General features: G+C 47.1%; 1 protein-coding gene across 1 annotated transcript in view; it reads right to left on the minus strand.

Annotated features, from left to right (window-relative positions):
- Window positions 1–25,760, minus strand: part of KCNN4 (potassium calcium-activated channel subfamily N member 4) — a 154,588-nt gene that overhangs the window by 47,526 nt on the left and 81,302 nt on the right. Inside the window, exon 2 of the mRNA XM_063942517.1 lies at window positions 5,049–5,144. Coding sequence (XP_063798587.1) covers window positions 5,049–5,144 — 96 coding nt within the window. The remainder of the gene's footprint in view (window positions 1–5,048; window positions 5,145–25,760) is intronic.

The raw sequence follows: 25,760 nt of genomic DNA on the forward strand, positions 1-25,760 counted from the left end.
TGAAGGTTAATGGCTCACTCACATCCGGCTCTGTGATGACTGCAAGGAGAGTCTGAAGCCGCAGGATTAATAACATGTGCCTCTGCTGTAGGTGATCTGTATGTGCAGAAACATCCATTATCCCCTGTCACAGCTGCAGGATGTCTGTGTCTACCAGACAATAATAAGATGGTTACATTATTGTTGGTTTAGGCACGCTAAAGAGAAACCCTGGCGCACCAACAAAGGAGCACTAAAGAGAGCTTGGCACTAGGTTCTACACAGGGGTTTTGTCTGCCTGTTTACAGAACAAAATGCAGAGTCGGCCATAGGCATAGGCAGTATAGGCAAATGCCTAGGGGCTTCTGAAAAGCCATGGGGTGTCTGGGCATACTGGACATCTAAATTCTTCTTAGCAATTTTGGATTGTAGCTTTATTGAGGCCACTGTAGCTTTGTTGCACCGCAGATGCCCGATGCAATAAAGTTTTTTTGTTCTTTGCGGCGCAGCCCTCCTCTTGGCAAGTGGCTCAAATTATGACAATAGCAATGGTATATAATATGATTACTAGAGCTGCCGCCACATCATGCAGTTTAAGTGACAGAGCAGAGTTGCTGCACATGCTCAGTGGTAGCAGCTTCTTCTACCAAGTTTGGTGTGTGTGTGTGTGTGTGTGTGTGTGTGTGTGTGTGTGTGTGTGTGTGTGTGTGTGTGTGTGTGTGTGTGTGTGTGTGTGTGTGTGTGTGTGTGTGTGTGTGTGGCTCTGAGTCCTCAATCAGTGCTCTGGACCAGAGAGTAGCTACCAGGAAGAAGAGACACGAGCCTTACCATGAGGTGGGAGAACGTGTGATTAGAAAGTGCAGTACTATTATGTTTGTGTATTTATTTATTTATTATGGTATGTTTAACCTTTTTCTGACCACTTATTTATACTATATCAGTGTTTGATACAGCCTATGCTATAGACCATCTACAGTGTTAAATATTAATACTGCATTTCATACAGAATACAGTGTATCAAAAGACCAATCTTTACATTCATGTCCAGGGTCGTTTACTAGGTTCATCTACCGCTCTCCCCAAACTCACCCCATGGGGGTCATTCCGAGTTGTTCGCTCGTTAGATTTTTTCGCAACGGAGCGATTAGTTGCAAACTGCGTATGCGCAATGTTCGCAGTGCGCCTGCGCCAAGTAAATCTGCACAAAAGTTTGGTAATTTACTCACGGCCTAACGAAGATTTTTCTTCGTTCTGGTGATCGTAGTGTGATTGACAGGAAGTGGGTGTTTCTGGGCGGAAACTGGCCGTTTTATGGGTGTGTGCGAAAAAACGCTGGCGTTTCTGGGAAAAACGCGGGGGTGTCTGAAGAAACGGGGGAGTGTCTGGGCAAACGCTGGGTGTGTTTGTGACGTCAAACCAGGAACGAAACTGACTGAACTGATCGCAGTGTAGGAGTAAGTCTGGAGCTACTCAGAAACTGCTAAGAAATTTCTATTCGCAATTCTGCTAATCTTTCATTCGCAATTCTGCTATGCTAAGATACGCTCCCAGTAGGCGGCGGCTTAGTGTGTGCAATGCTGCTAAAAGCAGCTAGCGAGTGAACAACTCGGAATGAGGGCCCATGTGCTCTAATGTTCCGCAGAGTGGGAGATTGTGGACTGTGTTTAGAAAAACCCCTCTAGAAATCCTGCATTTGCCACTGCAGCACCTATGTATTAGGCCCCATGTCTGGATGCTAATCATTACCATTAAAGCATCCAGTTTTAAGTGTTTTGTAGATAAATTACACATTGTCGTAATGATATAATAAAAAAGACAACATTAGTTTTGGCTGCCTGCCAAGGGAAAGCTGGAGCACAGACCTCTGTCTTTTCAAGCTGAAGTGCTAATTGTCAGATGAAGGGTCAGATTTAACAATGAGTGATATTCATGTTATCACTTGTTACGTATGTTAAATGATGCTCCAGCCAATCAGCTCCTAACTGTCACATGTTAGAAAAATGCCGTTAACATACGTGACTAGTGATAACAAGAATATCACTTGTTGTTACATCTGCCCGGTTAGGGGTCTATGTACTAAGCCTTGGAAGGAAATAAAGTGAAGAGTGATGAAGTACCAGCCAATCAGCTCCTAAATGTCACTTTTCAAACACAGCCTGCAACATGGCAGCTAGAATCTGCTTGTTTGGTACTTTGGGGGTCATTCCGAGTTGATCGCACGCTGCTGATTTTCGCTGCGATGCGATCAGGTCTCTACTGCGCACGCGTATGCACCGCAATGCGTACGCGCGTCATACGGGTACAATGCGGATCGTTGCTGAGCTATGGCTCTAACGAAGAATCCATACGCACAGCCGATCGCAAGAAGATTGACAGGAAGAGGGCGTTTATGGGTGTCAACTGACCGTTTTCTGGGAGTGTTTGGGAAAATGCAGGCGTGTCCGGGCGTTTGGAGGCGGGTGTGTGACGTCAATTCCGGCACCAAAAAGACTGAAGTGATTGCAAGGGCTGAGTAAGTCCAGACCTATTCTGAAACTGCACAAAATGTTTTTGCAGAGCTCGGCTGCACAGGCGTTCGCACACTTGCAAAGTGAAAATACACTCCCCCGTGGGTGGCTACTATGCGTTTGCGCAGCTGCTAAAAACAGCTGGCAAACGATCAACTCGGAATGACCCCCTTTATCTCTAACCACTATATCTCTCTCCAAGTTTTGAAAAATCCCCCCCCCCCCCCCCCACACACACACACACACACACACACACACACACACACACACACACACACACCAAGTATAGTATAAGCAATTGGTTCCCAAACTTTCTTGAATCACGGCGCCCTAGAGTATCTTCTTTTTTTTTTCATGGCACCCCAAGACCAGAAGATTCTTTCATGAGAAATGTAGAAAGAAATATTAAATTAAGTAAATTGTGTTTAAATGTCATCCTTAGGGTCAGTTGTGTGGTGAGGGACAGGATTTACTTCTGTTTCTCCACATATTTTATGACTGGCAGCCACCAGCACTGGTTTTTTTCTATTACATTGAGCATAAATAATTTGAATTGGTCCTGCACCACCAACCCAGAGGCCCCATGTAAGTGTCCTGAGGCACCCCAGAGTACCACAGCATACAGTGTGAGAACCACTGGCAGGGGCGTTTTAAGAGAGGAGGGGACCCGAGTGCAGCCTCCGTCGCGGGCCTCCTCCTCTCCAGCAGCAGTAGAGTCTGGCATTATGCCAGGGTCACCACGCATGCGCAGGTCTCCGGGAACATGGCGGCCACGCCTTAATCCTGGAGACACCTCCAGTGCGCATGCGCAAATCCCTCAGAAACGGGCATGGCGGCCATTTACCAAGTGATTTCTGTCCGCAGTGCAGGGCCGTCATTGCGGGACTCCAGAGGGGTAAGTATAATATATGGGTGCGGTGTGTACGGTGTGGACCCAGGAGGCCGTGTGCACTGCATACACTGCACCCATTACAGAAACGCCTATGGCCAATGGTATAAGCTCTGGTTACCACACCAAATCAAACACAACCGCGGGGTCACTGATGTTGTCCTAACCAGCCTTAAAGACTCTTCTAGAACTTGGGATACATTAGAAATTGCCTCAATAATCAGAATATAAAAACCAAACCTCTGGTACAGTGAAAAAGGGGCAAGCGTGGACTCAGAAAACAAACATACAAATGTATGTAACATTTGGGGCACAGATATTCCATAAAAAAAGTGATTTTAGAGTCTAAAGGTTAATGATGAGGTTATTCATTCCTCTACACCAAGCACAGGAAAGCCACCGCTGAAAATAAATATCACAAAGTCAATATAAAACTTTGAATCACATCCAGTTCATTAAGTGCTTCAATAATTGTGCACAAATATACTGAGTACAACGTCTGGCACCGGGGCTCGCACTGGTCTCCAAACATAATAGGACACTTCATTATCCGCAGCCTGAGTGGGGACTGGGAACTACTGAGATTAAAATAACAGCAGTCACAATGTAACAATAAGTTCTGCCCTTTCGCTGGTAACTGTCTACGTATCACTTCATGGACCACGTGCAATAGTCAGGTATGCGAAAAGTGTTTCTTTTTCATTTTCCATAGCTCAATCTGTGACTATGTGAATAATCACAAAGGTGGCAACAGTAAGCAGAGAACAGATTGTGCACATTATTGTTGAACATACAGTATGTGACGGAGTGTCAGCTCAAGGCTACATGAATAGGAGACTAGTGCTGCACCTCTTGCAGAATTACAGAGAAAATAATGCTTAGAAATAATGAGAGCCTACACTATATTGCCAGGGTTCCTTTAGATGTCAAAACTGTTCTACTGCTCTAAGAAATTATATCTCCTTCAGACTGCCTGAGGCGGGTCGCACCTGTGAGCCCGACACAAGTGCTTCCCGGTGCGATTCGACTCAGGCCCCTTGCCATCGCTGTTCCCAACCCAGCATACTGCTGGGTTGGTGACGTCAGTGGTGATGCAGCGGGGGCGGCACTTACAGATCACATGATCTCCAAGCGCCGCCCATCCACACAGAGTGAACGGGAAGCGGGTCGTATCAGCGAGACAGGTTAAACACGTGTTCAACCCTGCTCGCTGCCCGAGTTGGAATATCGGGTCGCTCTCAACTGGGTGGCCCAGTTGTGACATCAGGCACGACACATCCGGCGGATGATTGGTAAGTGTGTATGCACTTACTGAACCAATCGTCAGATAGGTCAGTGGATTGGCTGAAAGGGCGATCCGTCACCTAGGTGTGTACCCAGCATAAGACAGGGCTACAGATACAGGCTACTACATACACACTCTTATAAACATTTTATATAACTCCAGCTGATTGTTTAGGACTTTATCTCTCTCCACTCTATCTCTCTCCATGTCTTGCCACATCTCCCTATAAAACCTAACACACTGGTAGTGTAACTAGAATGGAGACACCTCCCCTTTACCTTTCCCCTGGCTGCTGCCACCTGAGGTGCTCCCTGGCAGGTATTCTATTTTAATCAACATCCATTATACGTCCCAATGTCTGACAGTAGGTGCTGTTGAATATAGGTACCTGGATCTCCTTGAAGTGGAAGGCAATGATGAGAATGAGAAGCATTATGGTGGCTATGGTGATGCTGCAATTCATCAGGTACAGGTAGACAAGCCACTGGAAGAAAGGAAACAAGACACACGTTTGAGAATGATTGGGCAAAGAAAGACAAAGAACAACGTGCATGTATACAACTAGGTCTTATGGGGGTCATTCCGAGTTGATCGCAATCTGAAATTGTTCGCTGTGCAGAGATGATGCAAAAAAAAACGTCACTTCTGCGCATGCGTATGCGGCGCAATGCGTACGCGCGACGTACTTTCACAACGGCCAATGTAGTTTCACACAAGGTCTAGCGAAGCTTTTCAGTCGCACTGCTGGCCGCAGAGTGACTGACATGAAGTGGGCGTTTCTGGGTGCCAACTGAACGTTTTCCGGGAGTGTTCGGAAAAAACGCAGGCCTGCCAGGAAAAACGTAGGCTTGGCTGGGCGAACGCAGGGCGTGTTCGTGATGTCAAAACAGGAACTGAACAGTCTGAAGTGATCGCAAGCGCTGAGTAGGTCTGAAGCTACTCTGAAACTGCACAAAATAATTTTGTAGCCGCACTGCGATCTTTTCGTTCGCACTTCTGCTAAGCTAAAATACACTCCCAGTGGGAGGCGGCATAGCGTTTGCACGGCTGCTAAAAACTGCTAGCGAGCGAACAATTCGGAATGACCACCTATGTGCAGTAACATTGGACAACACAATTTCTGACACCAATTTAATAAGTATTTGTGCTGTTGGGAGGTCCTTCACTTTCCTCTCAAAGGAGGGGAGATGTAGCAAATCTTCTAAAAAGTGGAGAAACTGCAGAAACCAATCAGCTTCTACTTATCATTTTTTGACTGTATTTGAGAAATGCTAGCTAGAAGCTGATTGGGGTTGCTATTGGCGACTTCTCTACTTGTTCACTTACCCACTCTTCGGGAAGATTTGATACATTTCACAATATATCTTCTTCATACAGTACCTTCAGTTCCTATTAATTAAATCGGGATAGCTATGTCATGTAATAGGGGATGTGACCACATAATTATCTATCAATGGGAGCGGGCATAGATCTTCTGAAGCACTAGACTGTCCCCAACCACCCTCGCTTGAACTACTAAACATACCCACACACTAGTGTCAGATGCCCGCCACAGCTCACGGCAGCAAGTCCGGCAACTAGGATGGTAGAGTCCCCAAAAGACTTCCCTAAACTGACTTTCTGATATGTGAGCTGTGTCTGTGGCAAATCCTTTATCTAGCTCTACTTACTGACATCAAGATACTGCTGCCAGGAAGCAGTTAGCTTCCCGACGAACTGGATCCCGGCGGTCGATATACCAACGCCAAAATACCAACACCAAATGGGATGTCGGCATCAAAATACCGACAGCCGGCAACCCGATTGTCCTGACAGTGGGACGCACTGCCGTCCTGCTGCGGGGGTGGTGGTGGGAGAGGTTAGGTTTAGGCAGCAGAAGGGGGATTAGGTTTAGGGTTTAGGCATGGGAAGGTTAGGGTTAGGGACCAGGGAGGGAGGGCTAGGCACATAGAAGGGAAGGGTTAGGGTTAGGCCCTAAGCATGGAGGGTTAGGGTTAGGCAGAGGGGAAGGGAAGGTTAGGGTTAGGCACCAAGCGAGGAGGGTTAGGGTTATGCACCCACAAGGGAGGGTTAGGGTAGGGAAGAGGTGAGGGTTAGGGGGCTAAATGGGGGGCTGTCGGGATTATGAAAGATGGGATGCTGCTGTCGGTATACTGACCACCGACATCCCGTCCATCGGTAACTCAAACTGAACCTTGCTGCCCTTATTACGTGCAAATTACTCATGAATTCTTTCCAGCCAGGTTTCCTCCAGGTGCAGATCAATCAATTGATAATGTTATGGTCGACAGTCAACAGATCAATACCAAATGATCGACAGGTATAAAAGGTTAACAGGGTCAAAGTGTCGACATGAAACAGTCGACACCTTTTTACTGTTTTTGTGTTAAACCTTGTATATTTCATGTTATGTGACCACCATCAGTACAAACGTTTACACTAAGTTTACAGGTTACTATTCCCCATAAATGTTCACGTGGATACTGGATAGTCAATCAAGCAAATGTTGAGAAAATATGTGAACACCCCCCAAAAAAAAAATTTGCCACACCTTTTAAACCTGTCGAACTTTTTTACCTGTTGACCTTATAACTGTTGACCTTTCATGTGTCAACATTTTGTACATGTTGACCATATGGTGTTGACCTTTTGACTGTCGATTTATCTTTCGGATATCGTTTCCTCTACTCTCAGGTCAGTGATGAAGTATACAGAAAGCCAGCAAGGAGTGGGCGTAGTACAGTATGGCAGCTGAACTTGGAAGCTCAGCTGGGCTGTGAGACTAGAGTCTTGGTTATTTCCCTTATACCTCATAGCACTCTCATTGTTAAACCTGGATGAAGTCTGCAGTAGAGATAGCATAGAGCACTGTGACTGAGTATAATGAGGGTAATTCAGATCTGATCGTAGATGTGCGGCTGCGTGTGACGTCACGCAGCCGCCGCAGCCTGCCCCGGCAACAGTCCGGACACACCTGCGTTGTCCGGACCGCGCTCTGCCAATGGCATTCCAATGCCGTTGGCACGCTCCCTCCCGCCCCGCGACCGCCTCTGCCTGGCAATCAGGCAGAGGCGATCGCAGCCCTGAGATGCTGTGAGCATCTCACTGGGCTTCCGGGGTGCGTGGGTGCACTCCGCAAAGGGCTTCAGGCTGCGATCACTGCTTCGATCCACTCTGAATTAGACCCAATGTTCTCCCAAGTGAAAGAGGAGTAGGGGGAATTCCAATGTTTTATGCTTTCTGATCGGTACACCACACAGAAATGTAACAAAATAATCCTAGAGGTCCTGGTGACAGGTTCACTTTAAGAGGCACCATCTTTGGCCATTGAAGACCTACTTACACACCATCTATAACCTACTTTAACATGCATCACCTGGGGCCTTCTGTAAGTTGCTACATCTGTAGACATCTATAACCTCTAGAAAGATGGAACAACTTGAATGCATGACGTTTTAAGATTTTAATTAATAATGAGCAGGTCTCCATTCTCAATCCAGGGGAAAAAAATAGTTCAAAAGTACTAACATAGGATGCAATGATTGTGGAGCATCTTGGAATTACCTCAATAGTGTTTGTGGACTATTTGCACTATATTGGTTTAAATGGGATTCTGCTCAGTACACACGGACACCGTTGACATGGCAATAATTACTATAGGTGTAACAAAGTATGGAAAGAGGTTTGGTGCTCAACAACCGTACTGTTCAACACATCACTCTAGTCATCTAACACTGTAGATGGTACTGGGAGAATGTACTATATTGTGATTATTGTGAAACTTTAGCAGTCAACGGTCAGGATGACGGCGGTCATGTGACCGATGTTGAAATACCGACACCACTCTGAAGACCGGCGACATACCAAAGGTAAGTATCAAGGTTCAGGCCAGGATTAGGGCCTGGGGCAGTAAGGGTTAGACACTAGGGGATGGGGGGGGGGGGGTTAGGCACTGGGGGGGAGGGGGGTTAGGCACTGGGGAGTGGGGAATTTGCCCTAGATGCCACCCCTGGAGAGTTACGGTTAGGGTAGGAGAGGGTAAAAATACTTACCCCCTCTGAGGTCGTGATCCTTAGTGACAGGAATCTGCCGCTGGCATCCTGACCACCGGGATGTCATACCGAACCAAAAACAACTTCTCCAAATAAATAGCACATAATGATTAGCCTAAGGGCGGGATGTACTAAGCGGAATATGTGGTAAACCCCTGTTTACCGCATTTTCCTAATGTACAAAGCCCTGGTCACAGAGTCAGCACCGCAGAGGGGATCGCCAGCTTTTGCTGGCGATACCTCATAGAAGCCTATGGGCTACTCTCCGCGGCGCTGGTGTGAGGGATCTGATTGGCTCCCTCCTAGCATACCCTGCGGCCGGCACCGACATTCTGCACATGCGCAGAATGACTCCGGGCGCTGAAATCCAGAAATGAGGGAGCCGCCGGGGATCGCGAAGGACAGCTCTTATCGGGATTAGTGATTCACTCATCAGTATATTAGTCACCATTTGAAACACAAGCAAGCCAGGCACACATCAGTACTCACCTATGACCAGATAGTTTACTGTAAATTGCAGGAGAACATTTCTACAGTACGTGCTGGAAAAGGAAACTGTGTAAGCCGTGTCTAGTATCTGATCTCTTCAGAAAAATCATTTTGTGTGTGGTCACTAGTGGTTACACAATGTTTCCATTTCAGAGAAAGAGGTGTTATCATTGACAGCTGACCTCAGTTCGTTCAAAGAACTTGTATGTCACAAATTTGATTGGAGCATGCTCATTTCCCTGTACCGCCCATTTTCGGCCTGCAGCCAATCCCCTGCTTTCTGGGAGTATATAAGTCTGGCAGTCCATTGCAAACTGTTAGATCACTGCTCCTATGTCCTTCATCTCCCATCTCTCTGCCTGGGATGTAGCTAGGTTGCCGGCAGTCGAGATCCCTGCGGTCAGGATACCGGCGACGGAATCCCGACCGCTGACAATGCCACCAGCTGGAATCCCAGCTAACGGGCTATTCCCACACTCCTGGGTGTCCATGACACTCACAGAGTGGGAATAGAACCTGTGGCGAGTGCAGTGAGCCACCGAGCCCCCAGCGTAGCGAGCGTAGCAGCCCGCAAGTGGACTCTTTGCAATTGCCATGCTGGTGGCATACTGGCAGCCAGGATGCCACTGTCGGTATACTGACAGCCGGCATCCCGGTCGCCAGTATACCATACTGAATCCCTCTTTCTCTCTAACCAACTACCCAGTCTCTGGTATGTATGAGTGCCTGATTTGATTACCGGGCGGCAGTGTTACTTGTACACCATTGGTCCAATTTCTCTCTGTGTACCCAAAAGTAAAAACGTTTATATAATTTACCAAAGGGTTCTGTGACCATATAAAAGCAAGGCGTCTTTAACGTCTCATGGTACAGTAAGGGCATGCATTACCCCCACTATACTATAAAGGACCAGTAAAGGAAGAGAGACATATGGGGCCAAATGTAATAGAGTGAGAGTTTAAAAAAGTGAGAGATTTGGGAAGGTTTTGCAGGTTTTTTTTTTTAAAGTGGCAATCATTTACACAGCAAGATCAGACTGGTTTTGCTGTGTAAATGATTGCCACTTTAAAAAAAAACTGCAAAACCTTACCAAATCTCTCACTTTCTGAAACTCTCGCTCTATTACATTTGACCCCTGACATTTATCATCCCTTTCTTTCTGCCTATTCCAGCTCTTGGGACAGCCCCTGTGCAGATTTTCAAGTGACATTTACTTTGCATAGTGGCAGTGAGGGAACAGACATTTCTGGCTGACAAAGGCTAATAGCAAACATTTTATTTGCTGAACGGCTGTTCCGTGTCCTTCACCTCAGGTGCTGCACTTAGGTTCCTCTTCCTATACCTGTACCATCTGCTGTACGTACACTCACACATACACTTTTTGGTGTTATACTGAATTAAATGTAAACTACTAATAGTGAGTGTAGGTTATTGCCGAATTAAGTGGGTCTTTCTCTGTCAGTGCATTGCACATGGAGAAAAATGTCTGTTCTGAATAAGCTGAGTAGAAACACAAATTCTGCCAACGGAAGTGGGTATGAGGTCAATATAACCAAAGGGGTTCTACACTTCGATTCATACTTTCCCTTTCTGTCCAGGAGACTTCAGAATTTTGTGTTCTCCTGCACTTCCGGTAGTATAGACCCATTACCCAGATTCTACCCGCATCAGGGTTTCATCATGCTGTTGCCTCATCATGACGCCACACCCACTGCACAATGCCACAAACTGCTGCCCGGTACAATGCGGGCAGGGCCACAGTAATGACACCACCTGCATCTCACACCTCGACTGCCCCTCCTGGTTCTCCCCAAGGGTGTCAGCCTGAACGATGTAAGCCCCGTAGCAACATTTTGTAGGGGCCCCTGTCCCAATGCTTCCAAAGACACACCTCTCTGCAGCAAGTGTTAATTTTATGCTCCATAGTAGTGCTCTAGCTCACATTATGTCACTTTATGCAACACAGGACCCCCAATACACACTGACATACAAGCAGTGCTCCCTGTTCATATTATGCCACATTATAGTGCCTCCAATTCATATTGTGACGTATCACAGTTCCCCAGTTCATACTATGACACATTATAGAAAGCAGGTCCAGGGACATAACTAGATACAGTATATTGCAGGCCCCAAGTCAAAAGTTTGTAAGGGCCCCTACGTACCCAATGATGAAAAATGTACGATGACAGGGAAGATGGTCCCTCTCAACTCTGGGCCCCATAGCAGCTGCACTCCCTGCACCTATGGTAGGTACGCCCATGTATATAACACATGTAACTGTGACAGGGAAGGTGGCCCCTCTCAGCTCTGGGCCCCATAGCAGCTGCACTCCCTGTACCTATGGTAGCTACGCCAATATATATAACACATGTAACTGTGACAGTGAAGGTGGCCCCTCTCAGTTCTGGGCCCCATAGCAGCTGCAATCCCTGCACCTATGGTAGCTACACCCTTGTATATAGCAAATGTAACTGTGACAGGGAAGGTGGCCTCTCTCAGCTCTGGGCCCCATAGCATCTGCACTCCCTGCACCTATGGTAGCTACACCCATGGTGCCAGGAATAAGTCAACACATTGGTTTCTTTTCCCACACCTAGTGACATGCCTCCACTACAGCAAAAGAATACCAGCAGAAACACACTATATTTTTATGCCAGTGGGTAAGGACCCTTGGTGTTAAGTATCCTGGAAAATGGATATCATAGGGGCCTACTGATCAATAATTATTTGCAAGATAAACATTTTCGGGGGATAAATAATAAATATCCCCTGAATGTACAGGGGACCGCAGCATATAATGGAGATATCTGCTGCGATTTCCCCCTTTTTGAACACAATATAAGCCTCCAGAGAATGCAATGCATTCTGGGGCCTGGCCCAGGCAGCTATCACCATCTGACTCGCGCAATCATGGTCATGGCTCCTGGACAAGTGAAGGGATTGCTACTGTGATCCCTTCACTTCTTATTCTTACACAGCGCAGGTATGGGCTCCATTGGGGGCCCCTGTCCCCACGGGTATACTTTAATACCTTTGGGTGAACCTTAATTAGTTATTGCTACAACTAGCTGCAATAACAAATGATACTTACTGGGTCTAGGTATGTTCAGACATCCTGCAGGATCTTTGCTGCCCAGTATATAATGGGATCTTTGTACCATTGCAATGTTTAAACAAAGTGTTCTCTGATAATCTTTGATATGCATTACAGGATGCAGAATAACGAGAGCCAGCCAGAGTGCAATGTATAGCAATGTATGTATATACATGAGGCCTATGTAATATTCTCAGTGTAACTTCATGTATAGGAAACATCAGAATAATAATATACACTTTATTCCTATAATTTAATACCCTGATTGTGTGTTGTTTATTAAAAAGGATTCTTACAGAACACAGGAAACATTTGTTTTCAAAGCTCTCGCCAACTTTTACTGAATAAATCGCTTATTAAAAAAATAAATATATATTTCCAGTTCTTCCTGCATAACATCTCAGGGGAAGGACGCAGAGGCGTAACTGTGAGAGGCAATGGAGTCTGCTGCCACCGGGCTTTTGCTCTATAGGGGGGCACCTCTCCTCCTATTCCGTGTGTTCAGCGAGACCATTCAATTAAGTTAATTAATAGCCGCCGCTATCTCTTCCTCCCTGCACCTTGCAAGTCACACCCTCTTTATTATAGATACACATTTTACAAGGGTCATTCCCGGGTTTAGAACCCATGACCTAAGAAATGTGTGATTTAAAATAAATGACAATGAAAAGATACATTTATTTTCAGAACACTCTCTCTCTCTCTCTCTCTCTCTCTCTCTCTCTCTCTATATATATATATATACATACATATATTTATCTATATATAGGGTGGCACCAATATTTATCTTGCCTCCAGGAAGCTGGGATGAACTTATGCCACTGGACGGCTTGTGTTCTCCTGCCAGGATAATCCAGGCATGTGATTTGCCCATTAGAAATAAGACACAGGAAATGCCCATAATGCTTTGCTATACTACACACCGGTTGTGGATCGTTGGGTCGACAGTAACTAGGTCGACAGTGACTAGGTCAACACATGAAATAGGTCAACATGGTCATTAGGTCGACATGGAAAAGGTCGACATGAGTTTTTGTAAAGTGTGGTTTTCTTCGTAAACTGACCGGGAACCCCAATCAGTGCACCGTGTCCCCTCGCATGGCTCGCTTTGCTCGCCATGCTTCGGGCAAGTTACTATTTCCAATCGTCGTCCATGTGGATCGTAAAGTATGAAACATTAAGAAAATTGGAAAAACTCACGCCGACCTTTTCATGCGTCAACCATTGCCATGTCGACCTAGTGATCATATCGACCTAGTGCATGTTGACCAATAGTGGTCGACCTAATGAGTGTTGACCTAAGTGATGTCAACCTAAAGACTGGATACCCTACGCACCATGGGCCAAGAGCAAATGTGGGTGGATCTCACACATATCTACAAACTGCACAAGCATCACAGAGAGCAACAGCACCGTATAATGCCGACGCACGCGGACGGAGACTGACAGTGCGCAGGGATTGATCCGTCTGATGATGTATTCCTCTTTGCTTGAAATGGGCTTCTCTGGGGGGCAACCGGCCGATACTTCATGAGCGCACGGCCAATCTCCTTGGAGGGTCATGTGAGTGTTGTGCGAGCTGAGTTCTGTGCTTGCATGGAGTGGTGCTGACAGAGATGGGATGCCGGCATGGGGTGGGTGGGATCCTTGTACTAATGATGAGAGCAGCAGATGGATAAACTGCAGGCGGCGCGGCCTTCGGCATGAAGACAGAGAGGTAATACGTATAGGTGGGCAGATACATTAGCATGAGGTAGTAAGCAGGCTGTAGCCTTCTGATGACCAATTAGTATATGTTATAAACCTTTTTATTGCTCATGCTGCTGTTTCTTACCCCTTGAACAGAGCCAGATTGTCCTGTTGTATAAATGGATAATAACATACTTTCTAGCATTTTAAAAAGTGAAACGGAGTCACAATAAAGGGGGGTACTCACGGAGCGATCCCAGCTTAAAATCTAAGCAATCTGACTTAGACCGGTGCTAGATTGGCCTGCATGCAGGCTCAATCTAGCAGGTCGCGCTGTGCTGAGCAGGGGGACAGATGTGTGCTGAGCGGTTCGCTCAGCACACATCTCTCCCCGCATCTGCCAGTGAATACGGGCCTTAAGGTGCACCTATAATCCACCCAAATGACACAAGATCCACTCAAATGACACACCCATGTGCCCAAACCCCAGCTAGGTCTACCCAGTCACTCCCACTCTTATTATTTATTACCAGTTATTTATATAGTGCACACATATTCCACAGCGCTTTTACAGAGAGAATATTTGGCCATTGACATCAGTCCCTGCCCCAGTGCAGCTTACAATCAATATTATCTACCACATGATGTACACACACACACACACACACATTTAAATAAACCAGGGTTATTTTCATTGGGAGCCAATTAGCCTACCAGTATATTTTTGGATTTTGAGAGGAAACCGGAGTACCCGGAGGAAACCCATGCAAGTACGGGGAGAATATACAAACTCCACACAGAGTCATGGTGGGAATCGAACGCATGATCTCAGCTCTGTGAGGCCTTAATGCTAACCATTACACCATCCGTACTGCTATGTCCCTTTCAGGGTCAAAGGGGATCATGTATTGCAATGTGGCTGATGTATCTTGCAAAAGCCTCTTTGGAAGTGCTAAGTACCTCGCTTCGTGAAAGTCACCCCCTCTCCTCTGTTACCCAAGTCTGGCATCTGAGTGTTACCTCTGATTCCCCCCGCCCCCTCATTCAGTCACTTCCCCAATCCTGATGTTGCCACCTCAGCAGTATTTGCAGGACCACCAGGCCCTTACTCACCCAATCTTGTACATTTATTACTGTAACCTCTCTGGTCTTCCAAACTCCCACCTTGTTACACTTCAGTGTGTCCCCAGCTCTGCTGTCTGCCCCATTCCCTTACATCTTGCTCTATGGACAATCTAGTAACTGTTCCATAAAAACACCCAAGCAGAAACTTCCATATCATACCCCTGATGTTATATACTCAGACTGTTATTAGTGATGAGCGGGTTCGGTTTCTCGGAAACCGAACCCCCCCGAACTTCACGCTTTTTACACGGGTCCGAGGCAGACTCGGATCTTCCCGCCTTGCTCGGCTAACCCGAGCGCGCCCGAACGTCATCATCCCGCTGTCGGATTCTCGCGAGGCTCGTATTCTATCGCGAGACTCGGATTCTATATAAGGAGCCGCGCGTCGCCGCCATTTTCACACGTGCATTGAGATTGAAAGGGAGAGGACGTGGCTGGCGTCCTCTCCGTTTAGATAGAAAGTGAGACACTTGATTTACTGGAGCATTAGGAGTACTCAGAGAGTGCAGAGTTTTGCTGATAGTTATACTAGTGACCACCAGTTTTATTTATTATTTAATATAATCCGTTCTCTGCCTGAAAAAAAACGATACACAGTCACATACCATATCTGTGCTCAGCCTCAGTGTGCTGCATGATAATATCATCTATGTATATCTGACTGTGCTGAGTAGTGCTCACTGCTCACACAGCTTAATTGTGGGGGAGACTGGGGAGCAGTTATAGCAGGAGTACATATTTAACAGTGCACACTTTTGCTGCCAGAGTGCCAGTGTGACTGACCAGCAGTGACCACCAGTATATTGTCTGCCTGAAAAAGTTAAACACTCGTGTGGTGTTTTTTTTTTTAATTCTATAAACGCATTCTGCTGACAGTGTCCAGCAGGTCCGTCATTCATTATATTTCTATCTTCTTCATACTAGTAGTTTAGGAGTCTGCAGTGCTGACAGTGTCCAGCAGGTCCGTCATTATATAATATATACCTGTCCTGCAGTAGTGATATATATATATTTTTTATATCATTATCATCCAGTCTATACTAGCAGACGCAGTACGGTAGTCCACGGCTGTAGCTACCTCTGTGTCTGCACTGGCAGTCGCTCGTCCATAATTGTATACCTACCTGTGGTGGTTTTTTTTTTTTCTATCTTCTTCATACTAGTAGTTTAGGAGTCTGCAGTGCTGACAGTGTCCAGCAGGTCCGTCATTATACAATATATACCTGTCCTGCAGTAGTGATATATATATATTTTTTATATCATTATCATCCAGTCTATACTAGCAGACGCAGTACGGTAGTCCACGGCTGTAGCTACCTCTGTGTCGGCACTGGCAGTCGCTCGTCCATAATTGTATACCTACCTGTGGTGGTTTTTTTTTTTTCTATCTTCTTCATACTAGTAGTTTAGGAGTCTGCAGTGCTGACAGTGTCCAGCAGGTCCGTCATTATATAATATATACCTGTCCTGCAGTAGTGATATATATATATTTTTTATATCATTATCATCCAGTCTATACTAGCAGACGCAGTACGGTAGTCCACGGCTGTAGCTACCTCTGTGTCGGCAGTCGCTCGTCATCCATAAGTATACTAGTATCCATCCATCTCCATTGTTTACCTGAGGTGCCTTTTAGTTGTGCCTATTAAAATATGGAGAACAAAAATGTTGAGGTTCCAAAAATAGGGAAAGATCAAGATCCACTTCCACCTCGTGCTGAAGCTGCTGCCACTAGTCATGGCCGAGACGATGAAATGCCATCAACGTCGTCTGCCAAGGCCGATGCCCAATGTCATAGTGCAGAGCATGTAAAATCCAAAACACCAAATATCAGTAAAAAAAGGACTCAAAAATCTAAAATAAAATCGTCGGAGGAGAAGCGTAAACTTGCCAATATGCCATTTACCACACGGAGTGGCAAGGAACGGCTGAGGCCCTGGCCTATGTTCATGGCTAGTGGTTCAGCTTCACATGAGGATGGAAGCACTCAGCCTCTCGCTAGAAAAATGAAAAGACTTAAGCTGGCAAAAGCACAGCAAAGAACTGTGCGTTCTTCGAAATCACAAATCCACAAGGAGAGTCCAATTGTGTCGGTTGCCATGCCTGACCTTCCCAACACTGGACGTGAAGAGCATGCGCCTTCCACCATTTGCACGCCCCCTGCAAGTGCTGGAAGGAGCACCCGCAGTCCAGTTCCTGATAGTCAGATTGAAGATGTCAGTGTTGAAGTACACCAGGATGAGGAGGATATGGGTGTTGCTGGCGCTGGGGAGGAAATTGACCAGGAGGATTCTGATGGTGAGGTGGTTTGTTTAAGTCAGGCACCCGGGGAGACACCTGTTGTCCGTGGGAGGAATATGGCCATTGACATGCCTGGTGAAAATACCCAAAAAATCAGCTCTTCAGTGTGGAAGTATTTCAACAGAAATGCGGACAACATTTGTCAAGCCGTGTGTTGCCTTTGTCAAGCTGTAATAAGTAGGGGTAAGGATGTTAACCACCTCGGAACATCCTCCCTTATACGTCACCTGCAGCGCATTCATCATAAGTCAGTGACAAGTTCAAAAACTTTGGGCGACAGCGGAAGCAGTCCACTGACCAGTAAATCCCTTCCTCTTGTAACCAAGCTCACGCAAACCACCCCACCAACTCCCTCAGTGTCAATTTCCTCCTTCCCCAGGAATGCCAATAGTCCTGCAGGCCATGTCACTGGCAATTCTGACGAGTCCTCTCCTGCCTGGGATTCCTCCGATGCATCCTTGCGTGTAACGCCTACTGCTGCTGGCGCTGCTGTTGTTGCTGCTGGGAGTCGATCGTCATCCCAGAGGGGAAGTCGGAAGACCACTTTTACTACTTCCACCAAGCAATTGACTGTCCAACAGTCCTTTGCGAGGAAGATGAAATATCACAGCAGTCATCCTGCTGCAAAGCGGATAACTGAGGCCTTGGCATCCTGGGCGGTGAGAAACGTGGTTCCGGTATCCATCATTACTGCAGAGCCAACTAGAGACTTGTTGGAGGTACTGTGTCCCCGGTACCAAATACCATCTAGGTTCCATTTCTCTAGGCAGGCGATACCGAAAATGTACACAGACCTCAGAAAAAGACTCACCAGTGTCCTAAAAAATGCAGTTGTACCCAATGTCCACTTAACCACGGACATGTGGACAAGTGGAGCAGGGCAGACTCAGGACTATATGACTGTGACAGCCCACTGGGTAGATGTATTGACTCCCGCCGCAAGAACAGCAGCGGCGGCACCAGTAGCAGCATCTCGCAAACGCCAACTCTTTCCTAGGCAGGCTACGCTTTGTATCACCGCTTTCCAGAATACGCACACAGCTGAAAACCTCTTACGGCAACTGAGGAAGATCATCGCAGAATGGCTTACCCCAATTGGACTCTCCTGTGGATTTGTGGCATCGGACAACGCCAGCAATATTGTGTGTGCATTAAATCTGGGCAAATTCCAGCACGTCCCATGTTTTGCACATACCTTGAATTTGGTGGTGCAGAATTATTTAAAAAACGACAGGGGTGTGCAAGAGATGCTGTCGGTGGCCAGAAGAATTGCGGCACACTTTCGGCGTACAGGCACCACGTACAGAAGACTGGAGCACCACCAAAAACGCCTGAACCTGCCCTGCCATCATCTGAAGCAAGAAGTGGTAACGAGGTGGAATTCAACCCTCTATATGCTTCAGAGGTTGGAGGAGCAGCAAAAGGCCATTCAAGCCTATACAACTGAGCACGATATAGGAGGTGGAATGCACCTGTCTCAAGCGCAGTGGAGAATGATTTCAACGTTGTGCAAGGTTCTGCAACCTTTTGAACTTGCCACACGTGAAGTCAGTTCAGACACTGCCAGCCTGAGTCAGGTCATTCCCCTCATCAGGCTTTTGCAGAAGAAGCTGGAGACATTGAAGGAGGAGCTAACACAGAGCGATTCCGCTAGGCATGTGGGACTTGTGGATGGAGCCCTTAATTCGCTTAACAAGGATTCACGGGTGGTCAATCTGTTGAAATCAGAGCCCTACATTTTGGCCACCGTGCTCGATCCTAGATTTAAAACCTACCTTGGATCTCTCTTTCCGGCAGACACAAGTCTGCTGGGGTTCAAAGAACTGCTGGTGAGAAAATTGTCAAGTCAAGCGGAACGCGACCTGTCAACATCTCCTCCTTCACATTCTCCCGCAACTGGGGGTGCGAGGAAAAGGCTCAGAATTCCGAGCCCACCCGCTGGCGGTGATGCAGGGCAGTCTGGAGCGACTGCTGATGCTGACATCTGGTCCGGACTGAAGGACCTGACAACGATTACGGACATGTCGTCTACTGTCACTGCATATGATTCTCTCCCCATTGAAAGAATGGTGGAGGATTATATGAGTGACCGCATCCAAGTAGGCACGTCAGACAGTCCGTACTTATACTGGCAGGAAAAAGAGGCAATTTGGAGGCCCTTGCACAAACTGGCTTTATTCTACCTAAGTTGCCCTCCCACAAGTGTGTACTCCAAAAGAGTGTTTAGTGCCGCCGCTCACCTTGTCAGCAATCGGCGTACGAGGTTACATCCAGAAAATGTGGAGAAAATGATGTTCATTAAAATGAATTATAATCAATTCCTCCGTGGAGACATTCACCAGCAGCAATTGCCTCCACAAAGTACACAGGGAGCTGAGATGGGGGATTCCAGTGGGGACGAATTGATAATCTGTGAGGAGGGGGATGTACACGGTGATATATCGGAGGATGATGATGAGGTGGACATCTTGCCTCTGTAGAGCCAGTTTGTGCAAGGAGAGATTAATTGCTTCTTTTTTGGTGGGGGTCCAAACCAACCCGTCATTTCAGTCACAGTCGTGTGGCAGACCCTGTCACTGAAATGATGGGTTGGTTAAAGTGTGCATGTCCTGTTTATACAACATAAGGGTGGGTGGGAGGGCCCAAGGACAATTCCATCTTGCACCTCTTTTTTCTTTCATTTTTCTTTGCGTCATGTGCTGTTTGGGGAGTAGTTTTTGGAAGGGCCATCCTGCGTGACACTGCAGTGCCACTCCTAGATGGGCCAGGTGTTTGTGTCGGCCACTTGGGTCGCTTATCTTAGTCACACAGCTACCTCATTGCGCCTCTTTTTTTCTTTGCGTCATGTGCTGTTTGGGGGGTGTTTTTTGGAAGGGCCATCCTGCGTGACACTGCAGTGCCACTCCTAGATGGGCCAGGTGTTTGTGTCGGCCACTAGGGTCGCTTAGCTTACTCACACAGCTACCTCATTGCGCCTCTTTTTTTTCTTCTTTGCGTCATGTGCTGTTTGGGGGGTGTTTTTTGGAAGGGCCATCCTGCGTGACACTGCAGTGCCACTCCTAGATGGGCCAGGTGTTTGTGTCGGCCACTTGGGTCGCTGAGCTTAGTCATCCAGCGACCTCGGTGCAAATTTTAGGACTAAAAATAATATTGTGAGGTGTGAGGTGTTCAGAATAGACTGAAAATAAGTGGAAATTATGGTTATTGAGGTTAATAATACTTTGGGATCAAAATGACCCCAAATTCTATGATTTAAGCTGTTTTTTAGGGTTTTTTGAAAAAAACACCCGAATCCAAAACACACCCGAATCCGACAAAAAAAATTCGGTGAGGTTTTGCCAAAACGCGTTCGAACCCAAAACACGGCCGCGGAACCGAACCCAAAACCAAAACACAAAACCCGAAAAATTTCCGGTGCTCATACATAAGACTAATGTGCTTTCTTCACTGTATTTACTGGAAGGTGCGCACAGTTTAGCCACCTTCCGCATCTCCCTAAATGTTTGGGTAGCTCCCAAATTCCGGAATCAGAAATGAGTTTTTCCTGGTCTGGACCCCTTCCCCTGTGAATTGGACAGACTGTGGGTATAACTGGCGATTTGCAGTACCACAGTTCCACGCTCCCCCAATCTCCTACTCTGTAACCTTTCCTCAGCAATGTTGAATTTAACCAACCTCCAAATAGTGATCTATTGCTACTGTACTTATTGGAAGCCTTGTCTATACTCACTGGCTGTTGGATGGAACCTGAATGCATTTTGTTTGTGTAGGGACCAACGAGTGTGGACTATGGGGGTCACTCTGACCCGATCGCACGCTGCAGTTCTTCGCAGCGTAGAGATCGGGTCAGAAATGTGCATGCGCCGGCACCGCAGTGCACCGGAGCATGGCCACCCGTCGCTGTGCTACGATCGCCTCTGCCTGATTGACAGGCAAAGGCGGTCGATGGGCGGGAGGGGGCGAAACGGTGGCATTTGTAGCTCACGGCCAGCACGCTAAAGCTGCGCTGGCCGGGAGCTACTCTTGAAGTGCAAAGGCATCGCCGCTGTGCGCTGCCTTTGCACGTCTGCGGGGGGTAGGCGGCACTGACATGCGGGGCGGACTGGCCCTGTGCTGGGCATCCCCCCGCATGTCTGAGTTCATGATCGTAGCTGTGCTAAATTTAGTATAGCTACGATCAACTCGGAATGACCCCCTATGTTCCCCATAACACAACTATTTTGATGTTAAGTTGTGTTTGCTGTAAATGTATACAGGCTTATGAATGTAGCAGCGTTTCTGTACACACCAGCGGATGCCTTACAACTACAAACATCTCAGTTACTAACCAGTGTAGTGGTTTTATTAACGGTAACACAAGTACGGCCGTACTCACTGTTTTACACGCTGGTAGATGGATCGGAGTGGGGGTGTCTTACAGTTGTCTGGAATCCCCCCTCCTTACCAGCCAGTGACTCAGCAGCTGCCAGCAAGAACAAACAAGAAGAAACAGGCATCTTAACATGAGGTGGGTACAAAGTCGACAGGTCAAAAGGTCAACATGAGTTTTTTTTGTACTTTTTTTGGTGTCGTTTTCTTCGTAAAGTGACGGGGAACTAGTGCACCATGTCCCCTCGCATGGCTCACTTTGCTCACCATGCTTCGGGCAGGTTACCGTACCCGATTGTAGTCCGCGTGGATCGTAAAGTATGAAAAAGTCCAAAAATTTAATAAAAATAAAAAAACTTGGGTCGACCTTTTGATCTGTCAACCTAGTACATGTCGACCTAGTGACCATGTCGACCTAGTGATTCTGCTGACCTAATGCATGTCGACCTATAGTGGTTGACCTAATGACTGTCGACCTAAGTGGTGTCGACCTAATGACGGTATCCCTAGACGACTGGGATCAGCTAACATGTTTCCAGCTCTCTTTAACACTCTATTTTCATAAATATCAGAAATTCAAGGCAATGACACCTTGATCAATACGCCCACAGTCTTGACCCCACGTTCTAATCCCCAGCTATAGCGAACATGTCAATTATTCTTTCTGGTACTGTGCAGGTTAGCAGTATTAATACTGACACCCGTGTTCCAGATAATGCCTATTTGTCACCACCAGTATACTCAGAGAGGTCGGTGCCACCAACAGATAACCAGCAAAACGTTGTTATTGTCTGATAAGGCCTCTGAGCAGAAATGTGACACACATCATAGGAAGAGATTATGACAAGCCGTTCCAGCTAATACTGATACAATGTCGCTTACGCCCCCCTCCACGGCTGCTGTCACACAATTGCTCAGTTTTGCATGTCAGCCATGGTCACAAACAAACGTCTTTTCCATGTATCATTTCATCTTCATTTATCTGACAACAGGCGAAAACAGAACAAAGACATACAATAAAACGTATTTCTCTATCTCTTCCTCCTAATAAATCCCTGGACAGAAGTAATCAGATGTTGCAGCTTTTCGGGTACACGCCGTCACATGCTAACACTGTGGCCATTCTTGTCCTTCAGCTGACCTTGAGAACATTTGCATCCAAAACAGCAGACGTACAAATAGATCACTATGAAAAGGAATTTGTGCGCATACACGGCGTGATTTTGAGGCGCTCCCATCTGCACCTGTAGGCAGTGTCGGACTGGGGCATGTAGGGCCCACCGGGGAATACAGTGGTAGGAGCCCATGTTTAGGGGTGTGGCCAGTGTCTAAAGGGGGTGTGCCCAGCCACCACATTGGTTTGCCTAACCATATTGCAAGTGTTGGTCCCCTAGATAAATATATACAGTAAATATTGTAATGCATGCATGATAATGTACTAGATTAGTAACAGTACAGTCTGAACCCTGATCCCTAGAGGAGGAGGTGGGCCCCCCGGCAGTAGGGCCTACTGGTGTTTTCCCCTGTACCCCTGTGGGCCAGTCCAACCCTGCCTGTAGGTACGGACACAAAACCATCAGATGAGAGTATATTATAATCAGAAACTGATGTCAATCAGTATCCCCTGCTCTCACCTCTGCCCTCGCCCACAGGCATTCTAATTGTCGGGATGCCGGTGTCGGTCATGTGACCGCCAGCACCCCGACCGCCGGGATCCTGTATCACACCCGTTGACACTGTATCACCTTTCGTGGAAGCTATAATACTACAAGGGGTAATTTGATACTATCCTTTATTATCCTTTATTTTTTGGACTATGTTGTGTTTGGGCACATTTAGTGGAGTGCTTTGGACACAGGGGTGCTGTACGTAAGCTCTGGATACATAGGAGCCAGCACAGGGGTGCTTTAAGAGGGGAGGGGGCCCATGTGCAGACTTCGGGTGGGCCCCATCCTCTCTACAGGGCATTGTGCTGGAGTCTACTGCACATGCGCAGGTCTCCGGAAACATGGTGCCCGCCATGGTCCAGAGACTAATTACCTACTGCCTATGTGTGGTGGCCATTTTGGCAGTGCTTTTTGCCATGGCTGTTGTGCACGTCCGGAACTCTGGGAAAGGTAAGTATTAAAACAACATGGGTGCAGTTTGTGCGCTGTGGGCCCCCATGGACCCAGGGGCCCACCCATGATAGAAACGCCAATGAGCCAGCACATTTCTTGCATCTGAGCACCAGAAACTTTATTTCAGTATTACTACACAACTAGAGGCCTAATTCAGACCTGATCGCTGTTGTGCTAAATGGCACAGCGGTCAAATATCAAATGACTGCGCATGCGTCCGGATCGTAATTGGCGGGTGTGAGCCAAAAGTGCGAAAAAATACTGCATCTTTTTTGATCACTAGGCAAACGCAGGCTGACTGACAGGAAGAGGACGTTTGGGGGTGGTATCGTGACGTTTTCTGGGACTGTCAGAAGAAACACAGGCGTTCCCAAGCGTTTTCAGGGAGGGTGTGTGACGTCAGCTCCGGTCCCGATCAGCCTGTTTCTATCGCACTGTAGGAGTAAGTCCTGGGCTACGCACAGACTGCACAGACTAGAAAAATCATTTGATGGTGAGTGAGCGGCAAACGGATTTGTAGATGACCGGCGTTTGCAAAGCTTTTCGCACGGCGTGCGCAGACTTGCATAGGGCGGATTTTCACTCTGTCTGGGCGGCGACTATCCGATCGCAAACCTCTGCAAATTTGCACAACAGCTATCAGGTCTGAATTAGGCCCTATATTTCTTTTTCCCCTCGGCTGCGGTCCACTTTGCCCTGTATACTGTATATCAGAGAGCTAAAGGTCCATACACACTGGTGTATGCTGGGCGATGATGTGAACATCGCTGGCAGGAAAATAGTTCAGTGCATATACACTGAGAGATTTTCACTGTGCCCAGCGATGTTCATGGGGGATGAACCACTTTCCACAGTAGGAGACTGAGGAAAGTGGTTCACTTGGCTGGTAAAACAGCGCTCACCGTTCATCGGCCGGCCATACACACTGGCCTAGTCTGAGCTCAAAGTAGCTCAAAACGCCAAAAGTGAGCTACCTTGAGCTCAAAATGGGCTAGTGTGTATGGGCATTAAGAGTGACAAACAGAGGAAGGGAATGAAAGATACTGTTACAAGCTTGGGGTATATTTACAAAGATTCGTGTTTTTGCCGTTTTGAAGGGTGTTTGATCTCGAATGGTATCGGGTGCATTTTACTGCAACTTTTTGAATCCTGATACGGTCATTCACTAAGCTGCCGACTTTTCACAATTCGTATTTTCCGATGTCGATGTGATTCGTAATGTCAGGCAGTGTTTTACGGGAGTGATGAGTAAAACACTGCCTGACAAAACACAAGGAATCCCGGCCGCGGTGAGGTTACTTTCGGTCAACCGCTGACCGCAAAGTTCCCACCATTGGATACAATGGAGCGCATAGGCGCTACATTGTATCTCTGCCGTGTGCTGCCTCACAGACACTACAGGAGCACACAGCCAATCAGGAGAGTGCCACGACGTGGCGCTCCCTGATTGGCTGAAGGGACCCTCTTTGACAGGATTCAGGGGGGGTCCTGGCAGTCGGGGAAAGGGGTCCCATGTGTAAACATGGGACCCTTTTCAGTGCGTGGTCGGGTTTCCGTTTTTTTTGTTTTGCCAAGTACGTGGATTATACAAAGGACAGAATCTACACTGGATTATGTGAGTATCATTTTTTTCACAGGTCCCCCAAGGATTCTACATGGAGAAGAGGACCGAGCCTCGTGGGAACATAGGTAAGTATGTATGTATGGAGGTGTGCATGTATGTAATAAACTTATACTTTCACGGTGTGTGTGTCCTGTTTTTTTGGGGGTATTTCTTTAGCAGTAGTACTACAGGTACCAGCGGCCCAGGTTTTCCACTGCATGCTGGTACTTGTGGTTCTCCAAATACCAGCTTGCGG

The sequence above is a fragment of the Pseudophryne corroboree genome, chromosome 10 (assembly GCF_028390025.1).
Source record: "Pseudophryne corroboree isolate aPseCor3 chromosome 10, aPseCor3.hap2, whole genome shotgun sequence".
Lineage (NCBI taxonomy): Eukaryota > Metazoa > Chordata > Amphibia > Anura > Myobatrachidae > Pseudophryne > Pseudophryne corroboree.